The 27184-nt window shown below is 44.5% G+C and overlaps 1 protein-coding gene across 2 annotated transcripts in view; it reads right to left on the bottom strand.

Moving 5' to 3' along the window:
* Positions 1–27184, bottom strand: part of MYO10 (myosin X) — a 434555-nt gene that overhangs the window by 175384 nt on the left and 231987 nt on the right. For both annotated transcript variants that reach the window (XM_029590330.1, XM_029590331.1), the window contains exon 4: positions 8289–8476. In XM_029590330.1, the coding sequence (XP_029446190.1) occupies positions 8289–8476 (188 nt within the window). The remainder of the gene's footprint in view (positions 1–8288; positions 8477–27184) is intronic.

The raw sequence follows: 27184 nt of genomic DNA, 5'->3' as shown, positions 1-27184 counted from the left end.
GTTGTAATTTTGGGCAGTTTTTTTCATACTGAAAAGGTAGGGGGTTTAAGTGTAAACAGAAGTAGAAATAGGAATGTGAGTAACGAACGCATTATGGGGCGGATTTTAAAAGGCCCGCGAGCGTAAATCCTTCTGGATTTACGCGTGGAGGGCCAGCGCGCCTATTTTGCATAGGCTGCCGGCGCGCGTAAAGCCCCGGGACGCACGCAAGTCCCGGGGCTTTCGAAAAGGGAAGGGAGGGGGCGTGTCCGGCGGCGTTTTGGGGGCGGGCCCGGGGGCGTGGCGCCAGCCCGGGGGCGTGGTCGAGGCCTCTGGACCAGCCCCCGGGACCGGAGGACGGAGCAGGGCTGCCGGCCGACAGGCGTAACTTTGCCGACAAAGGTGGGGGGGGGGGGTGGGTTAGGTAGGGGAAGGGAGGGGAAGGTGGGGGGAGGGCGAAGAAAAGTTCCCTCCGAGGCCGCTCCGAAATCGGAGCGGCCTCGGAGGGAACAGGCAGGCCGCGCTGGGCTCGGCACGCGCAGGTTGCACAAATGTGCACCCCCTTGCGCGCGCCGACCCCGGATTTTATAAGATACGTGCGGCTACGGGCGTATCTTATAAAATCCCGCGGACTTTTGAAGATCTACCTCTATATGCATAGTTCTGACAGAATAGAAGGTTTCTGCGAGATTTGGTGTTAAGATCTTTCATTGATAAACATTCCTGTAAATAAGCCCCCTTTGAGAAAGTGATTCCTTGATGAACCGCGTGTCTGTCCTGTAGGTCCCCAGTTGAACTGCACGACCTTCCCGCACATGGCCCACAACAGAAATCAATTGGGCTAGGCTAATCAGGTTTCCTGTCGAGCTTGTTTCAGGGCCTCATCTCGTCCCAAGAGGCCGGCTGAATGCACAGCAGACTGGAGCATACTTCCATTTATGCTATAAATCCTCTTCAGGGCAGTCTCCGTCTTTTTCTCTGTGGCATCTCTCTAAGGAGGCTGCGTCTCCCATAGAAACAGTGGTCTTTGTGAGCAATGTCTGCAACCCCAGAATCCACAACATAAGAACATAAGAACTTACCATGCTGGGTCAGACCAAGGGTCCATCAAGCCCAGCATCCTGTTTCCAGAGGCCAAACCAGGCCACAAGAACCTGGCAATTACCCAAACACTAAGAAGATCCTATGCTACTGATGCAATTAATAGCAGTGGCTATTCCCTAAGTAAACTTGATTAATAGCAGTTAATGGACTTCTCCTCCAAGAACTTATCCAAACCTTTTTTGAACACAGCTACACTAACTGCACTAACCACATCCTCTGGCAACACATTTCAGAGCTTAATTGTGTGTTGAGTGGAAAAGAATTTTCTCTGATTAGTCTTAAATGTGCTACTTGCTAACTTCATGGAATGCCCCCTAGTCCTATTATTCGAAAGTGTAAATAATCGAGTCACATCTACTCGTTCAAGACCTTTCATGATCTTAAAGACCTCTATCATATCCCCCCTCAGCTGTCTCTTCTCCAAGCTGAACAGCCCTAACCTCTTCAGCCTTTCCTCATAAAGGGGATGGAACAGCTCCCCTATCATTTTGGTTGCCCTTCTCTGTACCTTCTCCATCGCAACTATATCTTTTTTGAGATGCGGCTACCAGAATTGTACATGATATTTAAGGTGCGGTCTCACCATGAAGTGATATAGAGGCATTATGACATTTTCCATTCTATTAACCACTCTCTTCCTAATAATTCCTAATATTCTGTTTGCTTTTTTGACTGCTGCAGCACACTGAGCCGACGATTTTAAAGTATTATCCACTATGATGCCTAGATCTTTTTCCTGGATGGTAGCTCCTAATATGGAACCTAACATCGTGTAACTACAGCAAGGGTTATTTTTCCCTATATGCAACACCTTGCACTTGTCCACATTAAATTTCATCTGCCATTTGGATGCCCAATCTTCCAGTCTTGCAAGTCCTCCTGTAATGTATCACAGTCTGCTTGTGATTTAACTAATCTGAATAATTTTGTATCATCCGCAAATTTGATAACCTCACTTGTATTCCTTTCCAGATCATTTATATATATATATTGAAAAGCACTGGTCCAAGTACAGATCCCTGAGGCACTCCACTGTTTACCCTTTTCCACTGAGAAAATTGACCATTTAGTCCTATTAATCCACAAAAGGACATTGCCTCCTATCCCATGACTTTTTAGTTTTCGCAGAAGCCTCTCAGGAAGGACTTTGTCAAACGCTTTCTGAAAATCCAAATTCACTACATCTACCGGTTCACCTTTATCCACATGTTTATTAACCCCTTCAAAAAAATGAAGCAGATGTGTTAGGCAAGACTTCCCTTGGGTAAATCCATGTTGACTGTGTTCCATTAAATCATGTCTTTTTATATGCTCTACAATTTTGATCTTGAGAATTGTTTCCACTATTTTCCCGGCACTGAAGTCAGGCTCACTGGTCTATAGTTACCTGGATCGCCCCTGGAGCCTTTTAAAAATTGGGGTTACACTGGCCATCCTCCAGTCTTCAGGTACAATGGATGATTTTAATGATAGGTTACAAATTTTAACTAATAGATCAGAAATTTCATTTTTTAGTTCCTTCAGTAACTTGGATGCATACTATCCGGTCCAGGTGATTTGCTACTCTTTAGTTTGTCAATCTGGCCTATTACATCTTCCAGGTTCACAGTGATTTCATTCAGTTCATCTGACTCATCACCACTGAAAACCATCTCCGGAACTGGTATCTCCCCAATATCTTCATTAGTAACACGGAAGCAAAGAATTCATTTAGTCTTTCTGCAATGGCCTTATCTTCCCCTAAGAGCCCCTTTAACCCTTCGATCATCTAATGGTGCAACCGACTCCCTCACAGGTTTCTTGCTTCGGATATATTTTAAAAAGTTTTTATTAAGAGTTTTTGCCTCTATGGCCAACTTCATTTCAAATTCTCTCTTCGCCTGTCTTATCAAAGTTTTACACTTAACTTGACAATGCTTATGTTTTATCCTATTTTCTTCAGATGGATTCTTCTTCCAATTTTTGAAGGATTTTTTTTGGCTAAAATAGCCTCTTTCACCTCATCTTTTAACCATGACTAATCGTTTTGCCTTCTTTCCACCTTTCTTAATGCGTGGAATACATATGGACTGCGCCTCTAGGATTGTATTTTTAAACAATGTCCAAGCCTGTTGAACACTTAACCTTTGCAGCTGCACCATTCAGTATTTTTCTAACTATTTTCCTCATTTTATCAAAGTTTCCCTTTTGAAAGTTTAGTGTTAGAGCTGCAGATTTACTTATTGTCCCCCTTCCAGTTATTAGTTTAAATTTGATCATGTTATGATCACTGTTGCCAAGTGGCCCCACCACCGTTACCTCTTTCACCAAATCCTGCATTCCACTAAGTATTAAATCTAAAATAGCTCCCTCTCTTGTTGGTTCCTGAACCAATTGGTCTATGAAGCAATCATTTATTACATCCAGGAATTTTATGTCTCTAGCAAGTCCTGATGTTACATTTACCCCGTCAATATTGGGATAATTGAAATCTCAATGTATCAGTGTCAATTAGTCCGGTACACAACGAACATAACCATATACTAGAACCATTCACTTTGTGTTAGTAAAATTTTTTTCTTTTGTGAAAATAAATTCATATAGATTAATTTATCTTAGTATATTGGACCATCATAATACCCACGGTTTGCAAATATGTGCTTGCAATTTTTACCGCTATGGGTTTTGTTTAAATCGATCCATAACCTTTTTTTTGTTTTTTTTCTGGGTCTTTGCAATTTTTTTAAAAAAACTTTTTATATAATTATTTCATAAATATGTGGAACGGGTACTTCCCTTTGATAGCGCTGTGGCGCTTCTAGAGTCCGGAGTTAGAGTGCCAGTCCGACGTGTCCACGTTTCATGGGGCTGCTGCTTCAGGGACTGCGGTGTACAATATTCTCTGGTTACTGCTTATCAGGTGGAGTATATCTATTAATTTCACATAACTTCCCAAATTTTATTCCAGGTCCAATATATTTATTCCGACCTGGCCACCATTTTCTCTTACCAGCGTTTGAGCCTCTGGATGCTAGGAGCAGTATGCAGAAGAGCCTTCCGGTCCTCCTCTACTACATATGGTGCGGGGCCTCTGGAAACTGGGGCTGTGGAAGTCAATCCCTGGATCGCTTGCGGTGACCTCTGGACTCCTCTCCCGGGGGATGCTGGGAGCAGTATGCAGATGAGCCTTCCGGTCTTCCTCTACAAGAGCTTTTACCCTCAGGTATTCCTGGTCTTTAAGGTATACTGTTCAGTTTGGTCACGGCTTGGGATACCTACCACTACTATCACTCCTTGATAGTCAGGTGGACCAGTAGCACATTACTGTCTCTGGCCTCCATGCTTAACAGACTCTTTATGAATGTTCACACCTCTGGCTCCACAATGTTCGAACTGAGTCTCGCAATCATTGCCATATCAAGAACCCACTGAGCACCTGCACCACCACTTGTCTCAAAGGGGTAACTGAAGTATTCTGGAAGGTATCAATTTCAGCTTCTCCCACCCTGCTGAAACTTCATCCTCACACAATAAGCAGGAGGCGGCTAGATTCGAACTCTCTGGGTGCAAGCTTTTCTCCTGGATACAGCCAGGGCAGGATTTTAGTGAAAGGTTTGTACAATAGAAGCAACCTGGGCAGTCTAGCTCCTTAAAAAAAAAAAAAAAAAAAAGGTTGCTACGGGCCAGACTCTTCATTTCTGCCCACATTTCTGAAGTCATGCAGAATAAAGATGCTGCAAGGCTTGCCCTGGACCCTTAATGCCGAAAAAATGAACCCAACCACCTAGTGGCCCCACTAGCTTTCTTCCTGCAGGGAAAGATTATAAAAAAAAAAAAAAAAAAGAAAAACCAGCACAGAATATACTTTGAGAACCAATACTCTGTTTTGAATTGCTCACAAAAGATCCCTAAATTCCTAAAGCCTGCTGTTGTATGATGGCAGCAAGGGGGTCATGTGCTTTGCTGGCTCTAGGCCTCTCGTGGGGCTGTCACTAGTGAGGCGAAGTTTAAGGTGGCAGCTGTGGCCAAGCCTCAGCTTCAGACCCTAAGCAGCGTCACTGGGGAGCTCTTGCCAGTTAATTCCCTGCCAGCCCCCACGCCCCCCAATCAAAAAGCTGTGGGCTGCAGTCCTACACAAGCTCAAGAGAAGACTATAGCAGGAAAGATTTAGGTTTGGGGGGAGGGGAGGGAGTGTGGGCCAAGGTCATGTGACCTGCAACTTTGGTTTTGAGAAAAGCATATCATTGCCTCCAGTCCTCCCCCGAGCAGTAATAACGGACATATTTCTCTTTCTAGAGAATGTAAATGAATGAAGGGGGATCACTTGCTTTGATATGAGAGCACATTAAGAGGTCACAGTTCTTTTGACTCTCTAATATTGTCAAGGTTAATACCCGTGGAAGAGAAAAATGGCATTTCCTCTTTAAACATGGATACAGAATTAGGCTGACACAATATATATATATATATATTTTTTTTTTTATAGTTTTTTTTTTAAACAAAAACTTCTCTTGAACTATGCCCAAAAGGTAAGTGCTAAATAATTTCCAAAGTCTCAGAATCACAACTTGCAACACCCATCACTGGGGAAGTTAATTCCAGCATATAAACACAGTTAAGACTGTTTGGTTCTATGGATTTCACACTTAAAACAAAAATGAAACATTAGGTGACTGTTTCCTTCAGCTTTCCAAAACCAAACAAGACCATTTTCAGCAAAACAGCATGCGATTCCCTCACTATTAATTACTGGACATTTTGGAAGAAAAAAGCAAGACTTGGCTCTTTGATCAGGTTTCTGGCAGGTTAGGTGCACTTTAGAGCTTTCATAACTTCTAATGTTAAGCTGTGCAGTCGTGGGAGAGATGGAATGGCTTCTGTTTGGTGATTATTTATTTATTTTATATACTGTCATTCCAAGTGAAGATCACAACGGTTTAGAAAAGTAACATTCATCATTTTCAGTAGGTAGTGTGTAAGTTTTTCTTACTGTTCTTTTTTGCGAGAGGGGCGGTGCTATTCATTTGTGACTGTTAGGATGGTGGGGAGTAATATAGTTGGGAGGATATAGATCGGGCCGGATTTAGGATTTGGGCTCCCACAGGCAGAATTGGAGAGTGAGGGGAGTCGGGGGGAAAGGAGGGCGAGAGGTAGACCTTGGCCATCAGAGAATGGGTGAAGGCCCTCTACCACTAGCCCCTCTCCAGAGTGCCACAGCAGTGCCCCTTTGACGTGGACGAATAGAGCCGGCTCCTCCTTGGCCTGGGGATAATGTGGCATTCTAGGCAATTGCACGTGTTGCCTAAGCCTAAATCCGGGCCTGGATGTAGGGTGGGGATTGCCGTGAGGTTGGTTATGATGTTTTTGGAGATTCAAGGCAGCAGTTGGGGGTACAAGGGTGGGGAGAGGGAGAGGTATATGGGGAATGTTGACGTAGAATGGGATGGAGGTATGAGTTGGATTGAATGGCAAGATTGTATTTATGATATTTGGTTTTAGGATGATGTATTTATGTTGGAAGTCTGGGAAGGGTGTAGGTTATGTGGAGTGTGAATTGCTCTTTTTATTGTATGCTGCTTTGGGGCTTTTGTGAGTAAAAGTGGGCTATTAAAAGCAAATTAATATTTTAATTCTAACAAGCAAATATCAGGCATTCAGTGGTCTAGAAACCCGTGCCAAGGTGACTTCCTGAGAAGTCCCAAAAATTATATAAAACTTTAAAAATTCATTACAATGACAAAGATCTCATCGACACCCAACTGCTATGTTGCTTTTCTTGTCATTAGGCAGATTATCTCCTTTAAGGCTTTCTTTTCAGCTCTTTAACATTATATTCAAGTGTTTACCATCTTATTTTTCTAATTTTCCTAGCTGCAGCCTTTTACTGCTTCCTTGTAAATAGTGATCTTGTAAACAATCTGCCAATAGTTAATGAGATATAAGCAACTGATGTAGTCCGGTGGTGAGAACCCTGGTAAAGGCAGACCATCTGTCAAAGGGGTTATCCCACAAGGATCGCCACTGTGACACGCCTCGTGCAAGGCTTATGTGGTTTCTGAAAGTTAATCTCACATTCAAGGCTCCAGAGACGGACCCAGCCATGATTTGGGAGTGTGCTGGTTGGCTTTTGACGTCTCTGATGGTGTTGGACATGTAATGGAAAGAACATTTATGAGAGGGCAGGTAGTAGTCTTGTGTACAGGTGACAGCAACACTGGGGGTGCTGATAAACCAACTTAGAAATCCTTACACAAAGGGTCATGTCTTTCTCAGGGGAAGAGCAGGGAACAAAGAGGTGAAAATTAAGAGTGCCTACTGGTCTTTCCTCCTTGAAGCCGATAATTTTAGAAGCTTTTCAGCACTGCTTGCTCTGAACATCGCTTAAAAACAGGGACCCAAAACAGAATAAGAAAAATAATGAGAAGAGAGAGACCTAAGCCATTAAAACAAAGAGCTCAACAGATGGGATCCATTTAATCGTAATTACAATTACTTAATTGACTCCAGAGTTTATTTTGTTATCATGCTGAAGGTGATTTTCAGCACTGCTGGTGACAAATTAGATTACCAAACACAACAAACCAGATATAGGAAAGTAAAACCTCTGAAAGGTGCAAGTTAGCCCAAGAAACAAATGGCGCACACATAAGCCCCCAGATTTTTCATGAAGAACAAGCGAAGCATATAAATAAAAGCAGATTCTAATACTCCAGATCTGGTCATTGACAAGGCTGCATTAAAACCCTTAGAGCCAGGACCCCTCCTGATCTGGACCCTTCCTAACCGTTTCCCCCAAAAAGCACAGAGACCAAGCCCTTGATCCACAAAAACTGCACACCATGTAGAAGTTTGCAATGCCAGAGGCAAAAACACACGATGTGGGGATGTCTCACCAGGACAGCAGTTAAGACTTATCCAGAACAGCTAAGATGTAAGAGTCTAAGGCGATTAACAGAAGAGATTCTTTGGTTTTAATTGTTCCATTATATGGAGGCTGCAGTATTACGTGCACAGAAAAAGTTAGAGCTGCTGAAGTAACTGCCAAGCAGTTTTTTCCCCTCATCTTTCAGACTACAACTCAGAGAATTAACTTATCTTTAATATGATAATTTTTTTTTTTAAATTGTTAATTAAGCAATCCTTTATCAGAAACAAATCAACCAATCACACACACCCACACACACAAAAATAGGATCTTGCGCAATTCAAGCTGTGCAATTCCTTACCTGATAAGAATACACTGGTTGTCATGGCGTTTCCACAGGCAGCGGTAACACTCGTTGGCCACGGCAAAAATATGAGGTGAGATCTCGCCCATGTGGTGCCTGCTGTACTGTTCCACAGTGGCCTGCTCATACAGCCCAGGGATGGTCTTGTAGGGGTTCACCGAAGCAAGAATGGAGCCAATGTACGTCTGCAAAATTCAAAACAGACAAGACTGTGACAGCTGGCTACCTGCTACCTGTAAAGTGCGGAGTGCTCCCAGGACGGGCCAGGGTGCTCTTACTCACTCGGAGCTCCAGCTAAGCATTCTGCTGAACTTGCACGGCGGTAGCAGGCTATGATTAATGCAAGCCTGCACTTTATAAAGCCAATAAGGTAATTGCTACTATGAAACACAAAACCCCCCTCTTCAAGGAGGCCATTCCAGTCTACAAAGGCAAAGCAAGATATCTGCAAGAAAGTGCTTGTGGCAGCAGAATCCATCACTCTGGTAATGGTCCACAAGCAGCCAGGCTCCTTCCCCCTCTGTCATTCTATGAGCCCTGCCAGGAACAGCCAGGACTTGGGGGGGCTCTCATATGCAAAAGATTGTCTGCAGGTGTATAACATTCCTGCCAGGAGTAGAATACAGAGCCTGAGATTTTGGGGCACGGAAAGGTGAAGTGATTTACCCAAGGTCACAAAAATGCTCGTGGAGAGCAGAGTTTGCAGGTGCTAGTTCTGAACTCTGCTCACTGTACCGTGTTGAAGACATGTGTGATACTTAATTTAGTAAATATCTAGTACTTTAAATCATCAGAGCCCCATACGTCAAACCTCAGATTACCACAGATAGAAAGCACACAGTACAAAGTGCAGGCTGTACAAAAATGGAACATTTATTCCCACCCCCAAGCATTCAGGTTAAGAAAACAATGAACTTTACATTTTATTTTTGATTTGTTCTCCTGCAAGATAGCATAATGTAATTTTATTCTTTTAAACTCAGGCTTTGACACCTGCCCTTTTCTGAAGACATCCTCAAAACACTATTTCAAAGTATATCATCCTAAAACAAATGAGAACGTTTGTGATGAATGTTATAATTATGATATCCATGTTTTATGAAGACGTTGCCCCTCTCTTGCTTTTGAATGTAATGACCATTTGCTGCTGCACTGTACACAGAAACAGCATGAAAGAGGAACAAATTCATTCACTAACAGAATACCGCCCCCCCCCCCCCCGAATGTGTGCCAGGCCCAGGACCCTCCAAGCCTCCTGAAATCTGTCATCCTGAGCAGCTGCAAATACTTGCAGGCCTGCTGTGCCAGTCTTACAATAGTTGGCCAGCAACAGAAGAACACACGCTTTGCCATACTGGGTCAGACCAAGGGTCCATCAAGCCCAGCATCCTGTCTCCAACAGTGGCCAATACAGGCCATAAGAACCTGGCAGGACCCCAAACAATACTTGGATCCCATGTTGCTAATGCCCAGGGATAAGTAGTGTTTTTTTCCAAGCCTATCTAATTAATAACAGTTTATGGACTTTCAAGACTTTGTCCAAACCTTTTTTATAACCTAGCCACCACTAACTGCTCTTACCACATCCTCCAGCAATGAATTTCAGAGTTGGTATGTTGAGTGAAAGTATTTCCTGTGATTTGTTTTAAATGTGCTACTTACCAACTTCATTGAGTGTCCCCTAGTTTTTGTATTATTTGAAAGCATAACTGATTCAGATTTACCTGTTCTAGTCCTCTCATTATTTTATAGACCTCTATCATATTCCCTCTCATCCATATCTTCTCCAGGCTGAACAGCCCTAACCTCTTTAGCCTTTCCCCATAGGGGAGCCCTTCCATGCCCTTTATCATTTTGGTCGCCCTTCTCTGCAATTCCTCATGGTGACAGCATTCAGGAAGGAGCAGATTTGGGGACAGAGATCCCACACAGCTGGCTCTCAGTGGGATCATCTCCCCTATCACTCTGCAACAATCACCAACAGAGATGTTGTTGAATTGCGGTACTTGGTTCAAAAGGTTGCCAACCTGTGCATTCAATACACATCAAATGGCGGGGGAGGGGGTTAGCACTGTATAACAGTCCCTGTCATGAAAATGGGAGCTGCAGAACCGCAAGTACCCCCATCTTCCACCCTTGCAATGACAGGCCTTCCATCTATTGTAGTCAGTTTGACCTCGAGCTGCTTCTACAACAAACACAGAGCTTGATGAGACAGCCACCTCAGGGTCAACTGCCATCCTTCATTACTAGGGGAACCAATTTCCTACGGTAACAGCACTAGACAAATAGATCTGCTCCTCTATATGGCTTGCACCAGTTTGGATTTCATCAGAGGCAGTTCTGTGCATCTCTAGCAATTTGTAGAAAATATTCAATTTGAAGTAAAGGATACATGACAAAGCACATATCCTTTGGGTATTAGGCCATCAGAGATTTCCTTGGAGGTTAAGACTATTGTAGCTTAACTTCCTTCTTTATTAGAAATCTACACAGGAACCGGCACTCGGGGTGCAGGAGTGCGTGAGCATTCCCAGTATTAAGGAAATTCCCTTTTTGTGGCCAGAGAGGGGCAATTGTGTTGAGTTCAGCACACCTAATTATTCTGAAAAGTCGGCTCTTATGAACATCTACAAAACTCAGCTCTGTATGACCATACCTCGCTGCAGTGCTCAATTTGATCCCACTCTACCTTGCAGTACAATAGTTGGGGGTTGCAAATTACTGCTGTGATTTTCTTATCCATAAAATCCTAAAGGACTGTGTGCTACAGGAAGAACATCCAAGGGGACATTAAATTAAATGCTTTATTGTGCCATTATGAATACAGCAGATAGTTGTGACAAGCATTCAGAGAAAGAGCTGCAATATCTTCTAAGACAGGGATGGCCAACTCAGATTCTCAAGAGCCACAAGGAAGCCAGGTTTTCAGGATATCCACAATGAATATGCATGAGCTAGATCTGCAAACAGTGGCAGCCGGGCATCCAAAACCTCCCCTGTACTAGGAGGAAAGCTGAATTTCCTGACATTTCAAGTTGATTTCAGGTTGAAATGCAAGTTGCTTCAGTCAGTGCAAATTCTCTATGAGAATAAGATCAACCTTGGAGAGTTACCGAGCAGGCTGATGATGCACAGAACATTCTAAGGGTTTTGCATCTTTATTAAAGGTAATCTATAAAAAGGTTCAGTGACTGTCTCCGATATCAGGAGGAATGTCCTCAGCACTTGGTCTTCTGCTTTGTTCAGGGGGGTTCCCGTAACACAAGGACATGAATCATATGAGGCTGTGTTGGTATGATAGCCTGGCTCTGACCAGATAGCCAGAGTAAACTTTTGGGTTAGGTATTTGGAAATCTACAAACAAAATTGGATCTAGAACTCTTTGGGATGTTTGCCAGCAAGTGCCTAGATTGTTCCTGGTTTTACTTTTGTCTTTGGACGTAGTTGTAGCCAGACTGGTCAAAGATTGCACTAAAGACAGAGAAAATATGAGAGGAAGTACATCCTAGAATTCCTACTTTCTGCTGATCTGTCATAAACAGAATGCTAATGAACACTCATGCTAACTGGTAGCCTGAGTTACTACAGCTGTGGTGAATATAATACCTATTTCTGCTAGTCTCTGGCTAATTTGCCCTGGATTGAGTCCAATTCTTTCCCCAAATTACAAACTGAAATTTTTTTTGAGGTCGAGCTCCGTTCTTAAAGCCATAGTTTAGCATATGAATTTGATTACAGCTTATAAAAAAAGATTATAACAGAAAAACATCAGTGAAAAACTACTGAAAAACATCTTGTAAAAAATATAAATAAATAAAAAAAGTATGCCTTTCACTTACAATAATGTTTTAAGCAATGGTTTAAAAAAGAAAATTATGGAATGTGTATTTTTCGGCACAAGAAGACCATAGAAATGTGCCTTTTTAACCCCTAAAATGTAAATGAATGCCTCCAATGTAGATTAAGATGCTCCGTGCTCTGCACTTCCCGTGTTGCCGTTTCTGTAGGATTCAGTTTTCACAGCCATATTGTCCCACTACAGAAACTTTGCCTACGAGTTGCTACACAAATGGATCTGAAGATTTATTTTTACTGCATATGTATAAGACTGACTCACTCAGTAGAATGCAGCCCTCAATGTGCTCACGTTTGCTGAAAATTGCCTCCTGTGTTGAATTGTAAACAGGGCTGTTTTACCTGGCTCTCAGCTACAAGAAGGAAACGTCAAACCCCAAACCTCCTTTAAACAAAAATAGCTCAAAATACAAATACGCATACAAACTTTATTTTAGTTAACCTCTAACAGATGAGAAATGTTTGTTTTAAATTCCCAGCTGCACTTTTAGATAGGTTAACAGAAAATCTGATGTGACTTATTTTTGGCCCGTCTCAGAAACCACAGAACCGATTTGTCTGAAGTTCATCAGACTGGCAGAGACAAATTCCAGACCTCTGCGCCATGTTTCAGCAAGTGACTACCGGCACCTTTATTGGCAGGTGGAAATCTCTATGTAGCACAGATCCATCTGCTCTAACAATGATTATGGGAGCCTCATAATCTCCTGTACATACTACTGACACCACCAGCCTGATAATCTCACACTTACGCAGGCTCCTGAAGAGTCTCCAAAACAGCGAGCACCAGTGGCGCACACACTCATCCGCAGTAACTATAGACAGATTAAAAACTGTACAACACCCAGCTCTCAGGGGAGCTCTGACCTGGCGCCTTAACCTGAAGATGACACTGCCTTCAAAGACCCTGGATTACAATGGATATATGGGGTGGGGGGCATCCGTATCGAGTGCCTAAAACTGTGCCTCATCCAGATGGAAACGACAAAAGCAAAGGGTACAATCCTGCACGATCCCCTAGTGTTTGGATTTACCCAAACTGAGGGCTCCGTGAACTTCTTTCCCTGAGAAGAGAAACAAGGTAGATTTCAGTTTGTGAACTGCGAGTCACCATACCTGCAGATATGCAAGTACTGTCAGACGCAGAGGGGCAACTGACTGCGAGGTGGGGCATTCGAGAGAAGCAGCAGCCTCTCCACAGTACGGCTGGGATGAGGACCCACTTTACTGGCCCCTTCTCTATCTAAGCAGCTGTAAGTGCTCTGAATCCTGTTTTCTAAACTGGACAAAGTTTGATTTAACCATTTTGTCCATTTCTAACTGCTCAAGGAGTGATGGTGCATTGCGATTACACCACATGGGAGCAAAGTCCTGAAGTTTTGTCAGCGGCTATGGAAGAAACTACAGGTATCTGAAGTGAAAGGATGCTTATACGTAGATGGCCCAAACTGATTTCCTACATAAACCTGGAGACACTAAAGTACTTTTCCCTAGAACGGTTGGAACCAGGCCCGTTTCAGATGATGGATTTTTCTAGATAATGGAATAAATGAATTCAAACAATTTTTTGATAAAACGCTTTTCCCAGATAATGGAGCAGATGACACCCCCCCCTCCCTCCCAATGGGTCTTTGGATAAAAAAAAATACTTATATCTTTAATATTTAGCCCAACTTAGGGAACTGGTAAAAATATTTAAGATGCTTAAAATCCACATTATACAATAAAACATATTCTGAGTGGAACGTTATAATCAGGTGGAGTTTCACTACAATAAAACAAGCCCATCCAGAAAAATACTAGGGATGTGCATTCACTGGGCATGCACGCACCGCACGAATGAAGGGTACGCGTGTATTTTATTAACAAGCTATGCACGTACCATCCGTTCTTGCGCATGTACCTTACATTCACACAGTACACACGTACCCATGAAACGAATGGCCCAACGAGCGCACAGCCCTAAAACAAATACCAAACAACAAACAGCGCTATCATTCTACCCATGGTCAGAGAAAAGCAAAAGATAAGCCTGCAGGCAATGCCTTAGTAATATGCTGAACACTTTGCTGTTAAGTACGTTCAGCTTGACAGATGTACAAAAAAAAAATAAAAAAAAAATAAAATTGTGGGTGTATCCCTATGGTTCTCAATGTTAAACCAACAAAAAGTTATTACAATAATTTTGAAACCACCAGAGATGCTTTCCTTGTAATCCAGTAACTGGGAATTTTATTACAGGAAGGACTTGTCTCTCCAGTGAGAAGGAGAGACAGCAGCAGCCGTCAGTAGGACTACTCGTGGTTTTTTGAAATGCTTAAGTTATGAGAAAAAGCTAAGACTAGCAGTGTGGTTGAAGTAATAAAAAGCTTGCGTTAGTGAATTTAAATTATGTACATAGAAGCAGAAAGAGGAAAAGAAAGAGGAAAAGGATGCAGAAGTAGTGGAAGAGAAGTAGTGTATATTTTAAACATTCCCATCAGCTTGTCTCGAGTGGATTCCCGAAAGCTCTGGAGCCTGCATGACTTTCACAGCTTAAGCTGCATAAGAAAGACTGAAAAACCGAAATTATTCTCTCTGAACTGTCTCCTGCAAAGTGAGTTTCTCTTTTCTAAAGAACCCCACTACTAGATCATGTTTGGCCTTGGTGACAGACATTTTTACCAGCTTGGCAAGGAGTTAGACAACACTCTTACTGCAGAGTTTGGCTGCTCTGTAGAACTGCACAGTTTGCATCTGCTTTACATGTCATGGTCTCTCATATACAGACATCAGGCCCACTGGGGAAGCTTAGCAAGGAGTATGGCCCCATAGGTTCATGCTATGCAGTGTAGCAGACCTGAAAACTGCACCATTTGTTCACAAAAAAAAAAAGCCCATGGGAGGTTCCTAAAAAGCTCCAATCCTGTCTCTATAACCAGTGAGTGACTCCTAGTGGTTTCTGGGGACTTGTGCGTTGGAGTGAGTGAGCAGGAGCTTATCACCTCCTGCCCCGCAAGCTTTAATCTGCAGGCAGAATACCTTGGTTTTGGATTTTTGGGCATTCCTTCCAAGAACAGCCACTAGCCCACAAGGAATTTGTGAGCCAGGTTTTTTTTTTTTTTTTTAAAGGGAGTGAGGAAAATGCTGCCAGAGCCCTGGACGAAAGCCTTAATGCTCTGGGTTCTGGTCCTTTGTGGGAGAGGACCCAGTAGATTTTTTCCAAAGTCAGGAGTTTTGCTTTTGTTGGTGGAGGTTGCCCTGCACATTTTGTCTGTCACCTTGCTGTTCACCCATGTCACTCAGTCTGACGGACTCTGTGCCAACACGGCAGAAATCTTTGTTCCTGCAGAAACTAATGCCCAGTCTTGGGCAATCACTTGGGAGGAGAAGACGACCAAGCTATCCTTCATGTGCTCGCTTAGCAGAGACCGAGGATGTGCTCGCATGGTACACTGAGAAGTAGAGGAGAGAAGGCAGCGGATCCCAGGTACAGAGGGAAATCCTGGTTAGAGAGGAGAAATCTTGCAATCGAACCCAGGGGCAGCCCTGAGGTCCAGGAGGGAACAGAGGGGACCCCCCCCAAGGAGAGATCAAGGGAGCACACCTGTGCATTGACACATTTCATTTATACATTGAAGGTGCAACAACAAACAAACAAAAAAAGATATCCATTGTGCCAAATTATTTTTTCTGTTGAATAAGTGATTTAGTAAAAGTTTTAAGCTAGAACACCATCAAGGAGTCCTGGCCATGTATTGGCACACAGAAGATAGACAGCACCTTGTGTTTTAAAAGTAAATCCATGTCCCATTTCAGAGCATCTACACTGGGGACTCAGCCCTGGTACTGAGCGCGAGCCCTAACCCTAAGGAAAGGCCAAGGAAAGTACCAGGAATGGGAAGAGTCTATAGGCACAAGCAACCATCATTCTGAACAAACTAATTTCCATTACAGAATTTCAGTTTTCACTCTGCAATTATCCTGTAAAACGTAATGCCTGGGTGGGGGATTGATAGTATAAGGTTTTTAATTTGTCTATCTTTAATTTTATGACATTTTCTTTCGATATCTTTTCACGATATTTCAATTTTTTTTGGCAGGGTTTGCTGGGTTTGACAGGCTGCCAAATGCCACGGGATCCACCTCTTACAAACTTCTGTTTTAGTGCATTTTTCTCCTGCCCTAGTTCTTTTGTTTTAATAAAACCCTGGCTTTTCCACTAAGCAGGTTATGGGAGGTCCTAGGTGGTAGCAATGTTGTGGTAATACTGTTAAGCTTTTCTTTTTTTTCATTTTATCTTTATTCGATTTTCATTTAAAATTTTAAACAAAAATATACATAATACAGATACTTATTCCAAACCATAATATTTTATCTTAATTTCTTGAATCTCCATTACATAACCCATAAAAGAGGGAGCTACTCATTGTTGAACAATCAAATATTAAACATCAAAGTTGAGTACAGAGAGTTATTTTTCTCTTTGGTCATCTATACTACCTCCTACTATATTTTTATCCTGCAAAAATGTCTCCAGATGCAATGGATCAGAGAAACTGTACTTATTCCCTTGATAAGTTATATAACAAACAGGATATGTTTTTGTTTCATTGCTGGTTTTATTTGTATTGTTAGAGTTGAGATTTTTTTGCCTTGGGCAACCAAACTGTTTGGTCAGGAAGGCTTTTTTTTTTTTTTTTTTTTAAAGAAACATCCCACAAATTTTGGAAACTGCAAATTACGGAAACTAAGATCTAGTCACATAGGCATCAACGCCTCCACTCCTGTGGATGGGGAGCCGAAAGCTCCATGGTGCAGGGCTGTGGGGAAAGGTTGTAAGGAAGTGCTCCTATCTCCCTGCTACTGCTCCTGCCTCCTCCTGCGGCCTATTGGCTGGCTGTGGAATATTTGACCAATGGGCTGCAGGGGCCCTGGAGAGCTGCAGCAGTGCGGGGCAGATAGGGAGGTCTGGCAATAGAGGGACTGGGAACAGGAACTATGGACAGATGAGCTGTGGTGAAAGGGGGCTGGCAGAACTGCTAGGAGGAGAAGAAAAGCTGGCTGGGAGAAGAACTGTGAGAAGAGGGGGACAGGAAGGAGAAGACAGGCTGGAAGAGGGGACATGAGCTGTGAGAAGGGGGGAAAGGAGTTGAGAGAAGCAAGAATGGGATATAAGCTGAGAGAAGGCTATGATAAGTAAAGGAGCTGGGATGAGAGGATAGGGATAGGTGAAGGGAATGTAAGAGATGAAGAGGACTAATAAAGGAGCTGTGTGGGAGGGGGGCTGATAGGAAAGCTAAACCAAGAGAAGAGAGGGGATTATGGTGGAGAAAAAGAACATGAAGGGGTGGGGAGAGGGGCGGCAGCAATGATAAAGAAATGAGAGGAAGACCAAAAAAGAAATGAGGGAGCAGAGAAGAAAGGAAGAGCAAGCCAAGAGCAAACAGATAAAGAGGATAAATTCAAAACTACAGATACAAAGATTGGAGATTGTTTATTTGAAGTTTGGTGACGTTATGAGTTAATAATGGGTGGGGGCAGGCAGTTATCTGCTCTTTTCTTCCAGCCCTGAAATCACTGAGGTAAATAAGGTATTTCACTGGAAGGATAGAGAAGGGGGAAGGAGGTTATGACGACACACGATTCAATCGGATGAAAATCTCTTAAAAATCGCTCCCCTTTGGCAGCTCCAATATTGAGTGGCTGTAGTCAGGGCTTGAAATGAGAGGAATGCTGTTCACAAACATTAAAAAATATATATTCCTCTGTTATATCCATAGGAGACAGCAGATACCTCTGGGGTTTCTGATCCTAGGGCAGGAAGCACCACAAGCTGCTGTGGCCCCGGAGCTGGAGAGATGCCAGGGCTCAGGACATGCAGGCAGCGGAGCGTCTCATGTGGACTCTGCAGGCCTGGGGGACTGGCTCTGGCCTGGAATCTGTGAGGGCCAGGGGAAGGGCTGCAGGAGCAGTTCCAGCAAAGAGAGAGAGGTACCTGAGCTCAGGGAGGAGGGGGAATCAAATTCAGAGGTGAACCGAGTCTGCCAATGAAGAGAAGCTTAAGGAGCAAAGGGTGGGGAGCAGTGAAGGGATGAGTGAATTAAGCCTGCAGAAGAAAGGATCTGGTTAAGAAGAGGTGAGGAGAAACCTGCTGAGTGTGAAGGGATGGGAAGATCTGGGAGAGGAAGATTAAAAAGGATGGGTTAAGAGGGAAATGGGGAGCAGAGCAAACTAAGGGGATGTAGAGAGAGGGGGGCAGGCGGGGGAGGGAGTTACATCCCCTGCCCCTCATAGAGAAGTCAAAATATGGACAAGCAACAAAGATAGAATTTAAAAAGTGCACGAGTAAGGAGGGGAGGAAGAGGAGATTAGGAGAATGAGAGAAAAGTGGGGTTGAGTGAGAGTGATGGGGACAAGTAAGGTTGGTGGAGGGAGACTGTGGGGTGGATGGGAATGAGTCGGGGTCGGGGAGAAGGATGAATGTTGGGATTGAGTGCTTCCCTAGCTTCTGTTTTGACCACATGAATCTTCCCCATCTCCACGTTACCTGCTCCTCAGAGGACGTTTAAATTCAGGCTAGTCAGTCACACTGAAGACCCACTGTCTTCTGTTTTTGCTGGGGGCGCTGTAATTTGTGTTGAATTCAGTACCCCCCTCCCCCCAGTCAGTTTCCAAAATTGGCTCCTGCGTATAAAATCTGTTAACAGAGACTGGACCTTACAAGAAACCTGCAAGACACCAGGGACCTGCCAAGAACCGTTTGCCTCACAAGAATTGTGTCGGTGAAGTTTCTGGTAAGAACCTGGATGGAGATCTATAAGGAGTGCAGGATCAGGACTATCGGAAATCCAAGATACAAGTGGCACAGCTAGGCCAGAACGCTGCTGCCTATCTTCCTGTGGTGTTTAGCAGCCCCTGCAACCCTCAGATGTGCACATGCAAAAAAGGTTTGCTTCCTTTTTATTTTGTCATTTTTTAAAAAAATATATTTCAGTTCATTTTTAGTGCACGTTGTTTGCCAATAGCGCACGCTAAAACCATTTAGGTGGTAATTAACACTGCTCTTAAGCGAGCCAGCAAAGAATACATGCAAGTTTCAGCAAAGTTTCAAAGCAGGCATGAGCGCACAAGTTTGCTTTAAAAATTATCCCACTGCTCAAACACCAGCCCAAATTTACTATGAAAATTTATGTGCATACTTTTGAAAATCCACAAGTATGAGTGTAAGTCCAAACCCATCCCCAAGCCCCAGGAACACCTCTGCTCACTCTGGAAAAATCTGTGCATGCAGGACGTACATGCTTAGGTTTACCAGGTTTTCTTTTGAAAAATGACCCTTTTAGTGTACACTATTTGTAAATAGCACACATGAAATGACAAATAAAACTATAAAATCTTTTGTTTTCTCTGTGGTTCCATTTAAAAAATGACACGAAATGGCATAGGAAATGTTAACCATGTTCCCATGTCTTTTCAAACAGCAGCACATCCTTAACACTTTGGCAACAGTGTTACTAAAATAGAATATATTAAGTGCATGTAATTGGGTGTATCCTCACTACGGGGCCGATGTAATAAGACCTGCACTGAAATCAGTGTTATTTTTTTTTGTTTGTATTTCTTTTCAGCACTCGGGGCAAAAACAGGCGGCTGCGTGTGATGCAATAACAGAGAAGTATGCTAATGAGATTCACAGAAAATCCACGCAGAAACAATTACACACGCCATTATGCATGTAAAACCGTGCCCTCAAGGCCCTTTGTAGCAACCCGCGCAGACATCCGAGCAGAAACCCGCCGGTGTGCAAACCCACTATAGACAATTATCAGGCTGAAAGCCTTTCCCTTTCAAGACAGTTAGTGGTCCAGGAGTGGGACTTTTCTCGGGCCCTTCTCAAAACTGCCTTGTCTCAGCCTGTTCTCTCTCCGAACTTCCGCCACACTGCCACGCTGTAAAAGGCATCCACTGCTGTTCGGCTGACCCGCAAAACTAACTGTAGCATCGGAAAAAAGTGAATGTAATCTATGATTACACTAGAGCTGCACAGACACACACACCAATGCCAGCAATGTAAAAAATGGTCTGTCTCGACAGCTGCTAACTTAACTCCTGCCCTGACCCAGGAGCTAAAAAAAAAAAACCCAAAACCCACTTAAAAACCTGCACTAACCATTTTTCCTCCGAGCGCAGCTCCCCGCATAGCCTGTGAATGGATAATTGCCGCCTTTACATGCCATTTGCATGCACACGCGCAAAAACTGCCACGAGTTTTCTGTGCAGGGTGGTGCACACTTTTTCCCCACGCTGAACACATTATTACATACAGGCATAAGGTCAGCATGGGAAAACGCATGCAATTACTCGTGCAGGCTGAGTGCAGCTCATTACATCGGCCCCTAAATAAGGTCTATTTTTTCCCCATTTAACATTATGTTTTTTGGGGTCCCTCCCCCCAAGCTATAAGTCTATTAAAATTTAAAAATAAAAGCAAAAAAATTAAATCAACTATTTGTACATCTTATTGACAATTATCCAACGGTAGCAGACCAGAGGATGATCATATGCTCAAACAATACCCATTGAACTTTGAAGGCTGCCGATGGACAATTAAATCTCAAGTGCGTAACATGCACGCTATTCTAGACCCAGATTTATCGATATGCAGTCAAATTTAAAAAGCTGATTTTACAACAGATCTAAACTGTACATGTTGCGCAGATTGAAACTTCTATTGGAGGCTTGTGCATTTCTTAATATATTAAAAGCTCTTGTTTTTTAAGCCTTCCTGCCAACTCATCCAGAGCTCCAGCTCCCTATAACAGGTGTTCAAGGACAGCAAGATGTTAATTCTCACACATGGGTGTCATCATCGGATGGAGCCCCGTCCGGAACTTTGACTTCAAAGGTTCTAGAATTTTCAAACATGCCCTACTGAGCATGAGCAGCTGTGGGGTCATCACTCTGCCCCCTAGACAGAGCCCCCTCAGTCCATGATATAGGTCATACATGAAAAGAAACTCCCAGGGGAGGCAGGTGGGTTTCATGAGGACTGACACCCTGCTGTCCTCGGAGAACACCTGTTACAGGTAAGAAGCTCTGCTTTCTCAAGGACAAGCAGGACAGTAGTCCTCACACATGGAGGATTCCCAAGTTATAGGCTGATCAAGCAGGACAAAGCGGGAAACCGCACAGTGCTGAAAGCAACACCTATCTCCCTTTTGCCTGTGAGGCAGCAGATCCACAAAGGGGTCTAGACAGTAAAAAGTTGGGTTCTACAAAGAGAACCATAAAAAAGACTGAGACATAAAATCCCAGTGCGTAGTAGAGGCACCTAAGGCAGAGGAGTGATGCGAATGCCAGCAAGAACATACTCATCATGGAAAACATTGCAAGCAGGGTTTCTGATCAGTAAACCCTGACAACAGTAGATCTAGAACCTCCTGGATACAGGAAAAGGTCTAGAGATGTAAATAAGAGAAGAACTTTTGGATGAAGACCGCATATATGTTTCCTTCTGTGTCACAAGTGAACCAAAAAATCAACTGGAGCCCAAGAGTTTTCCAGAAAAACTGCTGTCCACTGACATCTGAAGGACATAATGCATCTGCAGAAGGGTGCCCCATGTTTGGCTGATAGGCAAAATAGGCACTAAAACCCAAGCAACACTTGGAAGAATAATCAGCAACAACGGCAGGGTCCGTGACAGACCCTATGTGCCAAAGTACCAGACCATGCAGGACAGCATAAAGAATTTCAGGGGATGAACAGCAAGCTCAACCCCCCCGAGCAGGAAGATAAGTTAGGCCTGAAGCTCACCCAACACTGCATCCTGTCAAAGGTAGGGCTATCCCATCTTGTCTACAGGATAGTGCAGGAAGGCACTTTAGATAACCCAGTGAAGTGAGAAAAACTAAAGGCAGTACTGGCCAGAACTTGGAGACAATATAGCAGAGCTTTCCAAAGTGTGTGTCGCGACACTTTACTGTGTCGCCTGAGGTGTGCCGGTGTGTCGCGCAAGCCCGGTGCACGTGACACACCGGCAAGTGCAGGGACCGGGAACCCATGGCTCCGAGCCAGATATGCTGCATCTGGCTCGCAGACAAGTATCGCCACACTTTCCCCGCTGACCCAGCTGCTCCCCGGTCCTCCTCCGCCCGGGGCGGAACGCGGCAGGACAGCTGGAGTCAGCGGCACCCGGCGTGCTCTCTTCTTCCCGCCCCCCCCCCCCCGGAAGAGGAAGTGGAGAGTATCGGGTGAGTGCGCGGCAAGAAGAGGCCACGCTAGTGCGCTCGGCATCGGCCCGAAGAAAAGAAGACTGCAGCGCGGCTCGGAGGAAAATGTTCAACCGCGGCCGATGGGACTCCGCCTCCGCGAGGGCTGAAAATGAAGAGGTTAGCGTTGGGAGGCTGCTGCTGCCGCGAGTTCCCGGGGTGGGGGTGAGAGAGTGTGAACGAGCATCACTCTCTCTCACCCCCACCCCGGGAACTCGTGGCAGCAGCAGCCTCCTCCCAACGCTAACCTCTTCATTTTCAGCCCTCGCGGAGGCGGAGTCCCATCGGCTGCGGTTGAACATTTTCCTCCGAGCCGCGCTGCAGTCTTCTTTTCTTCGGGCCGATGCCGAGCGCACTAGCGTGGCCTCTTCTTGCCGCACACTCACCCGATACTCTCCACTTCCTCTTCCGGGCCGCAGGGGGCGGCCCCTGTGTGTGTGTGAGTGAGTGAGAGATTGCATGTATGTGAATGATTGAGAGCCTGTACATGTGAAAGAGAGTATGTCTGTGATTGAGAGCCTGCCTGTGAGAGAGAGAGCATGAATGTAAGTTTACCATTGGGAACCTGTATGTGTAAGTTTGTGATTGAAAACCTGTTTGTGTGAAAAAGTATGTATGTATGATTGAGATCCTTTGTGTGTGAGAGAAATCATGTGTATGTATGATTAAGAGCCTGTGTGTATAAGTAAGAGAGAGATCATGTGTGTCTGTTTGTGATTGAGAGCTGATTTAGGTGAGGGAGCATGTGAGTATGTGATTGAGAGCCTGTGTGTAAATGAGAGAAAGAGAAGACATGTTTGTAAGCATGTGAATGAGAGTCTGTGTGTGAGAGAAAAAGACAGCATGTATGTGTGTGATTGAAAGCCTGTGTGTGTGTAAGCGTGAAAAGATAGACAGCATGTGTGTAAATGTGTAATTAAGAGCCTATATAAGTGAGAGAGAAAAAACATGTGTATATGTGAGTACTGAGAGCATGTGTGTATAGGTGTGTCATTGAGAGAGGAGAAAGTTCCAAGCAAACCACCCCGCCTCCTGCTAATTCAGAACAATCTCAGGACACCTGGATATCAAACGTTCCCAGGTATGCAGAGCAAAAAAATGTTTGTATCCTTATTATTTTTCATTACTGGGTCTTTGTGTCTGCTATTTTGAAATATTTTGTTGGTATCTGGAAATGTTTTATATGAGTTTTTAATTATTGGATATTCCACTCATCAGCTGTTTCGAAATATGTTCTTTTTGTTAGTACAGTTTTACTGCTGATGATTTTATATTTCTTGATTTGTTTTATAAGGATGGGTGATGTTTCTTTTTTCCTTTGTTACACTGCATACAACCTCTGGTTTGCTAGTAGACTGAATTACTGTGTCCCGAAATTATGTTTGTCTAAAAAGTGTGTCACCAACATGAAAAGTTTGGAAAGCTCTGCAATATAGGAAGAAAGTGGTGTATCTTTCACGGCATAGTTAAGCACTGGAATTCATTGACAGAGGATGTGGTTACGGCAATTAGTGCAACTGGGTTTAAAAAGGTTTGGATAAGTTCCTAGAGGAAAAATCCATAAATTTAATTAATAAACAATAGTAGCTTGAGATTTAATTTTTGGGTACTTGCCAGGTTCTTATGGCCTGGATTGGCCACTGTTGGCAACAGGATAATGGGCTTGATAGACCCTTGGTCTGACCCAGTATAGCTTATCTATATTCTCAACCCCAAGCGAATAACCCACTGATTCCAGTAGGGAGTTACCCACAAAGATAGAGCCCTCAGCCTGCTTGAAATAGCTGAAACAGAGAATCCCCAGGGAAAAAAATTCAGAAACACTCCACCAAGAGACAGAAAGCTGGGGTGCCACAAGTGCAAACCCCTGTGGAACAGAATTTCTTCACTGGCCTGGAACCCCTAAGAGTACCAGGGCAAGGTCAGTGTGACCAAAGAACAGACTGTCCACCATCCTGGCTTAATTATTAATACCTCAGCCATGATTGAATATATTTCTCCCCCAAGTTAGCATAAGATCCAGTAAATGGAACCACCGTTGCATGAACCAGAACTTTCCTGTCCGCAGATAGGGATCTCTCTAAAAAGAGGAAGTATAGCTTATAAGCCACTGCAACCAAAGAGTAGCACTTCTGTTGTAGGGTCCCTCATCACGGATATGGTGATAGGTTGAAAGGCATACTTGCCAATTAGTTGTACTAGAACCCGCCTCATTGAAGTAGGGTCACACAGGCGAGAATGACTGGCAATAGTGGTCCTCTACGAAAAATGTCCATTGAGCTCAGATATCAATGGTGACTCCCTTACGGGAGAAATCCCTAATCTTCACCAGAGAGCTACTCTGAAGAGGAGATGCCTAATACAATGGGGAGACCAAATCTGGAATGGCTCCCTCGCAAAATAGACCTGCTGTGCCTTAGGATGACATAAGGAGAGTGCTACCACTCGACTAGCTCTCCAATCCAGTGAGGAACAGAGTGACTTCCAGTAAAAGGCAGTGACATCTGTTCTCTGGCAAATGGAGAAGGATTAACATCCATCATAGGGGTGGACAACCAGGCATCCAGGAGGGGCCCATAAGGGTCACGGTGGAAACCCAATTGTATCTCCAGTTCCTGAAGGGACAGCAAAGCAATGGGAATTGGGGCCTCCTGATCCCAAAAACACTTCCAACTCTCCAGGTGAGAGTTGGGTTACAGTCATTGATCGCTGAGGTTCAGAAGTGACCAAATCTGCCACTCGCAGCCACCCTGGTAATCAAAGGAGGGACCCCAACAAAAACAATCCAATGACCACCACTGCTGTCCCCCGGTCCTGGCCTACAAGGAGATGCACAGATTCAAAAGAATAGAGGATCCAGTTTGGCGATAAACTTGAAAGGGATGTAGCCCCAAGGGCTTCCCCACAAAGGGGATTTCTAACATGGGAGGGGGGGGGGGGTCGAAAGACAGTCCTCTTCTGAGGAAGGGGAATATTCCCGACACTAGCCTCCTGGTTTCCACTCCCATAAGGTTCAACCAGGAATGCAGTCTTAGATCAGTTCTGTGGCTGTGGCACACAACCTGTTGCGCTTGCTACAAGAGCAAAAAAAAAAATCCCCCAAAACACCCCCACCCTCCCCATACAGTAGAGGGCAACTGGAAGAATTGTTTCCTCCACTATAAAAGCACGTTGATCAGTTCTAATACAGTGGTATCACATCCTACGGATGACGGCACACCTACAAACCCACTTGCTGTGCTTGTGAGTGGAATCCCACGGCACAGCAAGGACCAAGCACCGCTTATTACAGTGGGTGGCTGAGCGCTGTCAAAAAGCAACCACAGTGTGTGTGATGGCGCCTTCTTCACCAGGGTTCCCTAGCACCTTATGGTGCAGATAGATGAAGAGGGATACCTTGATGCGACAATGGCAGAACCCTGGCATAGCTGTGTACTGCACAGAGAGAATGCTGCCTGCCAGCACTTGAGGCGTTTGGCATAGACGACGCCTATCTAACCCAATATGCGCATGCTGTGCTCCATTGTTATACTAACTCCCAAGGGAGTGAATAGGAACAATGTGACAACAGCAACCCCAGTACCACTGGGACTCTGATTATGGTATGGTTGCGTTCTATGGCGTTGCCCCCATGGTACCTCCAAAGAGGTTTAACACAGCCCTTGAAATTGTGCCTGTAATGTCTCACAGACATTTCCCTCAGGCAGCAGCGAAGTCCATGGTGACCGATTGGGCCCATGGTGCAGTGTGATAGTGTCCTGTGGCATCCAACTGCATCCACTGTTGCCCACCGTGGTGACAGCGCCCATGGGGCCCATAAGGCTCTCGCACTCACCAACGATGAATCGTATTGAGGCAGCTCTGCACTGCGATGGCATGGAGGGTGGCCACAGCATCGAGGAGGCTCTGGACTGTGATGGCATTGAGGGCAGGCATGTACGCACCTCGATGGGATTGAGGGGGAGCATGGTGTTTGATGATAGGCCTGGACTTGATACTAGATGTCAGTGCCGCTACTCCGCCACATCAAGGCCCAAGGCGCTCAATGACGCTAAGGTAGACGCAGTTTCTCCAGTGCATCAAGACTATGGCGCCCACAATACCTATGGTACAGAAGGCCCAGCCAGGTGCTTGCTGGCGCCCATGTAGCCCTTACGGCATAGAGGGCAGTCACACACCTCGATGGCAGAGAGGGCACCCCGGCACCTCAACTGCGTCAAGGGTGACCATGGCTTTCAATGGCAGTCCTGGTATCCAATGCAGTCCTGACTTCGACATGTCAGATCATCGGTGCACTGGTCATAGATGTGCACGGGCAACCAAGGTACAGCAGCATGTTGTTTGCCCAGGTTCCTGCTCATCCTCTCTCTCAAGGAGATGGCACTGCTATCACAGGGCTCCTGCTCGTGGAGACTAGTTCCTTTGAATGTGGGGAGGATTAGCTCTCCCGCCCACAGGAATGGTGTAATCCTCAGTCTATTCACTGTCCAAAAATCAATGACTACCGATCAGTGAAACCTCATGGAACTCCTGCCCGGTAGAACTCAGGAAAGTCCCCAGGCTGAGCGGCCTACATGGATCATCCATGGACCGCATTCTGTCAGTCCTACCAGCACCTGACAAAGGTACAAAAACAGACAGAACAAGGAGAGACCACAGACTCTAAACTGCAGATGCAGTATTTATTTAATAAGTGATAGTATCAGATTCTGCCAGGCTACACAGAGACTAAGGCCCACCATGTGGCTGGCAGACAGTGGAAAGGAGGAAAAAAGGAAAAGA

The sequence above is a fragment of the Rhinatrema bivittatum genome, chromosome 2 (genome assembly GCF_901001135.1).
Source record: "Rhinatrema bivittatum chromosome 2, aRhiBiv1.1, whole genome shotgun sequence".
NCBI classification, from domain to species: domain Eukaryota; kingdom Metazoa; phylum Chordata; class Amphibia; order Gymnophiona; family Rhinatrematidae; genus Rhinatrema; species Rhinatrema bivittatum.
The sequence above is the reverse complement of the archived record's forward strand: the minus strand, read 5'-3'. Positions and strand labels throughout refer to the sequence as shown.